The sequence below is a fragment of the Saccostrea cucullata genome, unplaced genomic scaffold (genome assembly GCF_032062105.1).
Source record: "Saccostrea cucullata isolate Sc308-1 unplaced genomic scaffold, CSIRO_AGI_Scuc_v1 ctg17879, whole genome shotgun sequence".
NCBI classification, from domain to species: Eukaryota; Metazoa; Mollusca; class Bivalvia; order Ostreida; family Ostreidae; genus Saccostrea; species Saccostrea cuccullata.
This window is the reverse complement of record NW_026929952.1, coordinates 1-10,798: the sequence shown is the minus strand read 5'-3', so window position 1 is coordinate 10,798 and position 10,798 is coordinate 1. Positions and strand designations below refer to the sequence as shown.

The 10,798-nt window shown below is 35.6% G+C and overlaps 1 protein-coding gene across 1 annotated transcript; it reads right to left on the bottom strand.

Moving 5' to 3' along the window:
* Positions 1-5,661: 5,661 nt before the first annotated feature.
* Positions 5,662-8,452, bottom strand: LOC134282513 (uncharacterized). Its single transcript, XM_062764917.1, has 3 exons — positions 8,152-8,452; positions 6,099-6,227; positions 5,662-5,813 (listed from the first exon to the last, which is right to left on the bottom strand). Exons 1-3 carry the CDS (start codon positions 8,450-8,452, stop codon positions 5,662-5,664), a joined length of 582 nt encoding a protein of 193 aa, XP_062620901.1.
* Positions 8,453-10,798: the final 2,346 nt, after the last annotated feature.

The window sequence follows — 10,798 nt, the reverse complement described above, 5'->3', positions numbered from 1 at the left end:
GAACTAGTTATTTTTTTTATCTTCTTTAGCCCAGTTTAGGAGTTAGGAAATATTTCTGCAGCGTGCTAGTAGTTGTACTAGTAGAGGGAATATTTATTTGTAAATTAATTATGTCATTTATAGAGAGCCTTTACGTTTTATTTTGGTCGGGGGAATTTACTTAAATCATAAATTACTGGAAATAGTGCCAGTTGCCCAGTCCTATATCAGTAGTTGTACTGATTTTGGTCTTAGATCTATGTCCCGAGGGTTGAGACTTGTGAATTTCAAACTGTTATTTATTTTCGCTGTTTATGAATTACTGAATAAAATTATAAAACTTTACATCGGAGTTTTTGTTCTCAACACAAGGCAGGCGTTCCGAAGCGTTACAATTTTGGCATCCACGGCGGGATCCGTTTAAGTTTACGGGTCCTGTGATCGAATCATAACAACGCTTTGTCTGTGTTTGAGAAACAAAAATTTTATTAAGCAAACATCAAATAAAAATAAATCACAATGGCAGGTCGTAAAAGTCGACGGAGGCGTCGTGGTCTTCAAGAATCTAGATCTACCTCACGGATTTCGTGCTCCTCCGTAGAAACTGCAAGAGAAAATGAAAGCGAATGTGAATTTCCGTGTGAAGGAGCTGACATGCACAGAACTAAGCCATTTGTTCATTCAAATAAAGAAGCCTCCCAGTTAGCAAATTTACATGACTCAGATACAAGTTTAATGCTTGTGAGTTCTCAGGCAGACGTTGTGAGAGACGGAGAATCTACACTTTTTACTGGAAACTCAGATACAGTTTCTGTAACTGTGAGTTCTACTACAGAGCAGCCACAGACAGCACACAGTGTAGTTACACCTAAAATGAGCCATCTTATGACACCTGTGGTCCCGCAACTCAGATGCCTTTTGTACCTGTTTGCTCACATTTTGCTGAGAATTTATGTACAGGTTTTCCTAGAGAGCCGACAGCTGTCCCCTAGTATGTACTATACCTTGCAGTCTCCAGTACGGTTCTCTAGCTGACCCCTCCATTACACAGACAGCAAGTCCCAATATATAGATTCTGAAGTCTCATCACCAGCACTTCCTTGAGTTCATGTACAGGTACAAATTATTACAATCCCTTGTAAGCTCATATGCAGTTCCTTATACTGCGAGTTTTCAAGGTCCTGATTATTGTCATCAAAACCAGAGCGCACATATGTTTACCCCATTTCCCACAATTACAACATCAGCTCACAGCATTTGCATGAGAACTCATTTACCTCTAAGTTTGTGTACAGGTTCTGTGCCTGTAAGTTCTTGTACAGGTAATGTGCCTGTAAGCTCTTGTACATGTACAGGTTCTGTACCTGTGAGTTTGTGTACAGGTTCTGTACCTGTGAGGCCGAATCAGACCTTCTCTGCTCCCATAAGAAGTGCACGAGATATATCAAGGACAGAAAGCGAGCAAACTGCACTTACCCAGCTCACGGAGATGGTAGAGCACTTACAAGAGAAAATTAAACAGCTCTCTGAACAAGATCACCACCAAAGGACCAACCCTGACAACAGACAATCAGATACATGTAGCACGTCTCACGAATGTTGGAGTAGCGACAAAGAAACATCACAAGAGTCTGACTTTGTGTACCGGAAAAAGGCTAAGCATCGCAATGTAAAGATTCCTCCATACACTGGGAAAGAAGACTGGTCTGTCTGGTTCTGTCGTTTTGAGGAAGTTGCAGATAGATACCACTGGACAACAGATGACAAACTGGACCAATTGCTGCCTAGACTACATGAAGATGCTGAATATCGTTTGCTCTCTTGTTTTCTTTGTGACCTAGGGAAAGGTTGCCAGTTTTGTCCAGAGTAATTTAAGGTGTGTACTAGTTCAGTATCTTTGTGACTGAAGTACATAATACATAATGTTAGGTTAGGCTAAATTAATTATTACTAGTAATTGTACTAGTTTTATTTATAATTACTAGTTGTGAACTAGTTATTTTTATCTTCTTTAGCCCAGTTTAGGAGTTAGGAAATATTTCTGCTGCGTGCTAGTAGTTGAACTAGTAGCGGGAATATTTATTTGTAAATTAATTATGTCATTTATAGAGAGCCTTTACGTTTTATTTTGGTCGGGGGAATTTCTACTTAAATCATAAATTTACTGGAAATAGTGCCAGTTGCCCAGTTCTATATCAGTAGTTGTACTGATTTTGGTCTTAGATCTATGTCCCGAGGGTTGAGACTTGTGTGAATTTCAAACATTGTTATTTATTTTCGCTGTTCATGTATTACTGAATAAAATTATAAAACTTTACACCGAAGTTTTTGTTCTCAACACAAGGCAGGCGTTCCGAAGCGTTACAATTTTGGCATCCACGGCGGGATGCCAAAAATTGTAACGCTTCGGAACGCCTGCCTTGTGTTGAGAACAAAAACTCCGATGTAAAGTTTTATAATTTTATTCAGTAATTCATAAACAGCGAAAATAAATAACAGTTTGAAATTCACAAGTCTCAACCCTCGGGACATAGATCTAAGACCAAAATCAGTACAACTACTGATATAGGACTGGGCAACTGGCACTATTTCCAGTAATTTATGATTTAAGTAAATTCCCCCGACCAAAATAAAACGTAAAGGCTCTCTATAAATGACATAATTAATTTACAAATAAATATTCCCTCTACTAGTACAACTACTAGCACGCTGCAGAAATATTTCCTAACTCCTAAACTGGGCTAAAGAAGATAAAAAAAATAACTAGTTCACAACTAGTAATTATAAATAAAACTAGTACAATTACTAGTAATATGAATTTAGCCTAACCTAACATTACGTATTTAATATGTACTTCAGTCACTTAGATACTGAAATAGTACACACCTTAAATTACTCTGGACAAAACTGGCAACCTTTCTCTAGGTCACAAAGAAAACGAGAGAGCAAACAATATTCAGCATCTGGGTATTTATAGAATTAACAAAACCCGCAATAATTCATAACCAATCATAACTAATAATTCCATCCCGTAAATAATAATCAGCCAATCAAATGTAATCGTCGTCCCGTAACGAAATCTCACTCTCGTACATCGTATGTAAAATTATTACAATACGTAAATAAATTAAATAAATTCATAAAACATAAAATTACACTTTTAAAAGCTCATTTAACACTGTTTAACATTTAATTTAAAAGAATTTACAATCAAATCTTCCGCCGAAATAACTCCAGTAAAAATAGATCACCGTGAAGCATCATGGGAAAATACACAAGTAAACAAAGTATGGCGGCGGCAGAAGTTTCAGTGAAACATGTGTACTCGAAGACCATAAAACATCGATCACACAAGAAATAAGGTAACTTTAAGATAATCCTGAATTACAGCACAACTTTATAATTACGTATGTACAATTAAGCCAACAAAAAGCGTGTAATTAAATAACAAGACAAAATCTGACATTCAACACATCGAAACACAAGAAAAATGGCATAGATCTTCACTACACTTAAGCAGTTGTCAACCAACATTTAAGACATAACTCTCGCTGGACATTTCAACATTCCATACAAGAATTGATGAATGAATTTAAAGTATGCATGAAAGTGCTTTAGATAAATGCCAAGATAAAAAATGAGATTCAAGAAAAATGGGGGAGGGATCGTTACATTTTGCGAACTAGTAGCGGGAATATTTATTTGTAAATTAATTATAAGTTATTTATAGAGAGCCTTTACGTTTTATTTTGGTCGGGGGAATTTCTACTTAAATCATAAATTTACTGGAAATAGTGCCAGTTGCCCAGTTCTATATCAGTAGTTGTACTGATTTTGGTCTTAGATCTATGTCCCGAGGGTTGAGACTTGTGTGAATTTCAAACATTGTTATTTATTTTCGCTGTTCATGTATTACTGAATAAAATTATAAAACTTTACACCGAAGTTTTTGTTCTCAGCACAAGGCAGGCGTTCCGAAGCGTTACAATACCTAACCATGACAAGCACAACCATTTCAAGGAAAGGTCCTGTTTTGAAATTTACAAGGTAAAAATTGTTTCAATGCACCCTTTACAGTATTAATAAACAAATCATTGCCTAAATCTGTCATGTGAACACCATCTGAGCGGAATAAATTTCTTTGATTTGCAGTTATATCTGGGTACTTAATAGCTGCTCCATTTAATTTACTGTAGACGTTCTTTTTTCCACGGGGTCATAATTCCGCGGAATTTCAATTTCTGTTTAATCTGCGTGTAGAAAATTAAGCGGATTTCTTAGACTGACTCTATATGCCTTACATTTATGTTAAGTACGCTTGGACGAATTTCCGCGGAAAGTTTGTGACCGCGTACATAGCGTAAATTAATACCACGCGGAAAAAAGTACTTCTACAGTATTTAATACAAAAGATGCTACTGAACTATTGATTCTCCGCCTACATTTTTCTCCTTCAGTGTTAGCTACAACATTTGACCAGTTTCTACTTTGCAAGATATGAGACCAAATAATACTGCAATTTGGTAATCGTTCTTTTACCTTTGCTAAATTAGCCTTTATCATCATTTGTATACCTCTTAAAGTGTTATGCTGTTGTCCAATGTTGTTCCCCCCACAGTGAATAATAATGATATCTGGAGTTCTGTTACTAACTAATAAAAAGTCTAATGTTGGGTTTAATTGCTCCCATACCATTCCACGAATTCCATGCCACAATATTTTCGTTTGGCCTAATCCCAGGTGTGACTGATTAGATTTGACTGCATAGCTATGTGCCCAATGTACAATTGAAGATCCTATAATCCAAATGACCCCTGCAGAAAATCAATGCATCAATTTCAATCAAACATATTGTGTAATTTCTATCAATAACCTTAACACTTGCACCTAAGTATTTAAAGGACGAATGTATGATTTATATGCTGTTGATTTCCATCTACCCTTTTGTTGAATTTCACTTTCAGACAACCCTTCCAGATACAAGTGAGTAGCACCCCCAATGCGAAATGAGTGGGTTTTGTAACTCGAAGTTTTGATATCTAGAAATTTTAAGGATTTATGTAACATGCTAGAAAACTGAAACTGTGTCAATGGCTTTGAGTTAAAGTGGGCAAAATACACATCCCTATCAATTTTGCTAGACAGCAGGGAAAACTCCTTCAAAAAATTCACCAGCAGTACTGATTGTGACGTGTTAGGCACCCAAACTGAAGCCCCAGAGCCTAATTGGTCCGTTTTTGAACTTTTTATAAACACTGATATTCCCCTGTCTAAAATCTGAATATCATCCCTTCTTAAATCTATAACTTCACTTACTCTCAACAATGCAAAGAATGCCAAGGCAAAAGATGACTGAAATAATACTGCTTCATATGTTGAGAAAGCCAAATGCGGTACTGCACTCAATAATCTGTGCAACAATGCCAATGTGATTGGTCGACGCATATCACAAGACAAAGACGACTTTTTGTACCCTGCCATCAATTTCTTCACCAAAAAAGACTCTAACGGATTTTCCCAACCATTTACATTAATTAGAAAGCTTATCCCTGACATGTAGCATTTGACTGTAGAAAAGGAACATCCCTGCTCAGACATATAAGCTATGAAATTTAAAATATGGTCAAGAGGTGGAGGCCAGGTTTGCTGAAATTCACAATTGACTCTAAAATTATAAAAACTCTATAGTCCTTGTTTATAAACTTTACCAGTATTTTCTGATATGTTATCTTGCAAAAGTTTGTTTATAGTTTCTCCATAATTTCCCCAAATTGCATTGGTACCGAAGAGGGAAATCGATCTGCCAAAGGGGCTAGCTGCCTGAACCTGGACCACTGAAATCGAGAAATTGCATCAGCCACATTATTATTCACACCCATTATATGTTGCGCTTTAATTTGAATATTAAATTGAAGAGTTTTCAGAACTAAGAAACGTAGCAACACCATGACTCTTTTGTTTTTTGACGTTTTTTGATTGATAATCTGCACTAGAGCCATATTGTCCATACATGAAGCAACAATTTATATAATCCTTTGGTTTTTCCAATATCAAATGTTTAGAAGACCAGAATGTTATTAAAATTTTGAATATTTTTCATACATTACCCAATACTATACCCAATACTATGGGAACAAGCTCCAGTAATGTTATATCCCTAATTATGTCTGAAGACCAGTATGTAGGCCAGGATAAACAAGACCAATGATTTCCAAATACTACCCCACAGCCATATGCTCCTGAACTATCTGTAAAAAATTCTAAAAATTCACTGTCATGCCAGTGTTGAGAAGGAAATGGCGTAGTACCATTAAAGTTGAGCAAAAATTGAACCCACATCTGCAAATCCATTCTAATTTCATTTGTTATTCTAATGAAATGAAATGATTTTTTAACTCCCTCCATTGCCCCATAAATCCTACGAGAAAAAGCCCTTCCTGCTGGTAATGCCTTAACTACAAAGGCCAATGCTCCTACGAGGGATTGCAACTGCTTGAGCGTTACCTTTTTACAACTTAGAACATTTTGGATCTTTGATAACAATTCATTTATTTTGTCCTCTGGAATAAAAATCGTTTGAGTTATAGTGTCAATTCCTAAGCCCAAAAAACAAATACGAGTAGTTGGACCCTCAGTTTTCTCTACAGCTAATGGAACCTCCAGCCCTTGACAGAGTTCTTGAAAACAACACATTAATATTTGACATTCATCTGTAGATTTCTCTCCAACAAATAAAAAATCATCTAAATAGTGAACTATACTCTCAATATTTGATCTATGCTGCACTTCCCAATGAAGGAAAGTTGAAAACTTTTCAAACAATGAGCAAGATATTGAACAGCCCATGGGCAAACATTTGTCTGTGTAGTACGAGTCTGCAATTTTGAAACATAATAAACAAAAATCTTGAGGACATATAGGTAACAACCTAAATGCATTTGAAACATCCATTTTTGCCATTAATGCCCCCTCACCTTTGGCCGAAATGACTTTTAATGCATCATCGAAAGTTGAATAATTGACCGAACACAACTCTGAATCTATATAATCATTCACACTATCCCCTATAGGATAAGATAAATTGGTGATCATGCGCCAACCCCCTTGTTTCTTTGGAAGAATACCTATGGGGTTACAACGTAAATAAGAAATGGGAGGGTAAGGAAAAGGGCCTAACACTCTCCCAAGCTCTATTTCTTTGTCTATCTTGACCTGAATCTCATTTACAAATTGTTGGGTAGATAGCATGTTTTTATATTCTATCCGTTTTCTATCTCCAAGGTAATTTAATTTAAAACCAAATTTAAAACCATTAGCCAAACATTTGGCATTCTCACGGTCTGGGTAATTTTGTAACAACTGTTCTAAAAGTGATACATTTATAGGTGATCTGCCCAAATCCCATAGCTGGAGCTGAAGGTCATTTGCCACTTGTAAACTAATGTTTTTGTCCCTTCTGGAACTGGATTCCACTGTTCCTGTAATAATTATTGTTAGTATTGTGATTTACTGAAGTTGTTTGAAACTGGCTACCTTTGATACAAGTTTTCAAAGGATGTAGGCCGTTGCATTTAAGACATTGGTGTAAATAATTACACATGTATTTATTACACACCCCTTGAAAATTAAAACTATAGCATTTTAAACGAGAAGGTGCTAAGCTAGTTTGAGGATTTCTCGACTGATTCCCACTTACTTTATTACTTGGTGGTTGCATATAAACTAACCAGAGTTCTGCATCCACAGAGGCCCAACTGATTGCGGAGTTGAATGACTTTTTTAATCGAAACTGAATGTCATATTCTTGCCAACCCTGATACATATTATCTGCCCCCCTCTTTATCGTTGCCATATACCTGAACAAAGACAATGCTTCAGTAGGATGCTTCACTAAATAAATTGATCCAAAAATCAAAAAATCATCCACCCACTGAGATATGTTCACAATTTTTTGTTCTTTAATCTTGGGTTTAAGTTGGAATGTACCATCCTCAAAAACTATTTGATTTGTAGGTGTAGACGTGGGGTCATGAAATAGTAGTTTGTTGAGATGAACAAATTCATTGTTATATATTTTTTCTTTCAAACTTTGTGATACATGAACACCTAAGGGGGAAGCTGTACTTATAAATGGTAAAGGCAAAGCCAATGAATCAACTGTGTGTATTGTACCTGGGTCAGTTGTGCTCCCAGTCCCCTGTTCGTTAACCACGTCCTGCTGACTTGGCTGGGTCTGTAAGGCTTGTTGCATCATGCTGATAACAGGAATACCGGTGGTTAAAGTAGAAACCTGAGGTAGCGTCGCCGTCGCCGAAACGGTTGACGTAGCTGTAGTGCCTTGAGGCCTAGTCCGTGTAATGGCCGCCTGGGTTCGTGGTGTGGTCCTAACCGCAGTGGAGATAGCTGCAGCAGCTTGACCGCTAGGACATGCATATGGACTCTTGGACTTCGATTTTCTGGGAGCTCGCAACATCTTTCCAGTTTATTTTATCGATGCCAATGATGGATGTCGATTTAAACAAAATTTGACGGACACAAAAATTTCGTGTGTTCTGCTCTGAGGGTTGATGAAGAAAAAGGAAGAGTTGAAAGCGCATGCTAACCAATAATCCGAGATTCCTTGATTTACTTATAAGACTCTAACCCCTGCTTTTATATTGTGACTTGTGCAGAAAAATTCATAAGAATTTTGTTTTACAGATAAAGTTGAAACAAAATCTCTTTAATTTTAATTTTTCTTTTTTAAAAAGTTAGGGACAGATTGGATGATCTTAAATAAAAAAAATCAGTGCTGCAATGCATCCCATTGTAATTGCTTGACGTCTACTGTCTACTTAAAACATATTTGGTCTATCTTTGTTACAATGAAGCGCATTGAAGTGGTAAAATTTTCCGTTCGAATGGAACGTTTTGAGCTATCTTTAGAGTGTTTATTGTCATCTTATGACACGCCCATTTCTTTAGAAATGGATAAAACAGTCAAGTTTTTTCTTCAAATACCTGTAGAACAGGTTTTCTATAAATAAAATAGCCAATCAAATTGAGGATCTAAATAAACACCGAGTAAACACGTGTTCGACCGAAACATGTGTTGTGGTAACTTTAATAGACAGGATAAGTTCAAAAATATGTACATATTCGTTAAAATTTGTGTTTTACAGAAGCGGGGAGCCTCTATCTCCCTCTTCTAATTTTTTTAAATTTTTAAAATTCGCTTGTCGCGAAAAATGGGGTGTCCTAAAACTATACGACGAATATTTCTTTCTCGTTTCTAAAAATATGGGCGTGTCATTATGTTATAATTGACGTTCAAAACATGACTCAGAACTTTTCATCCAAACGGAAAATTTTACCACTTCAATGCGCTTCATTGTATGTTAAACATTGAAATAAATAGGAATTTTCCTGTCTGACTGAGGAATGAACATCTTGAGAGTCGATCAAACAAAGCGCCCATTCTGGAACAATCAATAGAGCTTTCAGCACTACATGCTTAGCCATCTAGCAGTACTTGTTTTGTGAGAGAAACTCACATTACGTGTACATGCAAGACCATACTTAACATGTGTGAGTAACTCTCTTGTCTTATATAGTATACAAGCTTTTTATCCGTTAATATTGCCTAAACATTTGCATAATCGTTTTATCTACGTTGTTCAAAGGGGCATAATTTGATTATCGAACTTTGTAAGAAACTGACAGTATGCAAATTTTGCAACAAACTTTCAGCCGCAAGAGGAAATTGTATATAAAGGGTGACTTTGGAGGGTGGATGGTGGGGAATGTTTCTAAAGGGCATTAACTAATTGTGCTTGTTAAAATACAAGTATAACTTACTGCACCATTACTGCACTCTACTGCAACACAGTGCAACACATTGTAGTGCCTAGCAAATCATCCAATCAAAATAAACCTAGTCAGTTTGTTGTAATTGAACTAAAAATATGATTAAACACTTTTTTTTCTTTAAATAGTGTTTTGAAAAAAAAAAAGAAACAGACTGAATGAACTATTTTATTCACATTCTACTAATATATGACTGTTCTCTTTCATATAAATCTCAATTAACAATCCAGTAATTACATCGAAAGAATTGTGTCGGAGGACTTTTTCGACAAAGTTACGCATTGATAATATTTTATCAAAGCACTAGTTTGTATATGCGCATTATACATCCTGAAGAAATGATCAATCCTCTTTGACTGATAAGGGTTTTATTTTATTTGTGAGAGAATAAATATATCTTTTCTTTATGAGAATTTTACGACACTTTATTGCAATGCATTTACACTGCAAACTTTAGTTTTTCTTAATATTGCGTTTTGAAATAAAAGTTGAATGGATTCTATTTAATTCAAGTTAAATTAATAAAAATCTGGATGGATTTCAATTAAATCCAATTTACTAAATATAAAATTGTTCTCTTTCATATGATTCTGATTTAACAATCCAGTAATTATGACAAAAGACATGTTGACAGAGTTACGTATTGATTTTTTTCCTTTTTGAAATCAAATGACCAGTTAGCGTTTACGTAAAATATACTGCATGCGCACTCTTCTGCAAAACAATGCTACCTATACCCATTGTAGTGCCTGGCAAATTATCCAATCAAAATAAAGTTAGTTGCTTTTTTGTAATTGAATTAAAAATCTAATTCTTTAAATTAGTGTTTTGAAAAAAAAAGTTTTAAGGAAAAGACAGACTGCATGAAATAATTTATTTATCTTTTAATTGATATATGACTGCATGTATTCTTTCATACAAATTTCAATTAACAGTCTCCAGCACTTAATTATGTCGGGGGACTCTTTCGACA

Bases quoted from the DNA above. Each gene is read 5' to 3' on its own strand.
- LOC134282513 (XM_062764917.1), bottom strand. From the start codon at position 8,452: ATGTTGCGAGCTCCCAGAAAATCGAAGTCCAAGAGTCCATATGCATGT. The intron at 6,228-8,151 runs GTACAATACACA...AATTTTTTACAG, and splicing joins TGGGAGCACAACTGACCCAG to ATAGTTCAGGAGCATATGGC. The intron at 5,814-6,098 runs GTATAGTATTGG...TCTCGATTTCAG, and splicing joins GCTTGTTCCCATAGTATTGG to TGGTCCAGGTTCAGGCAGCT.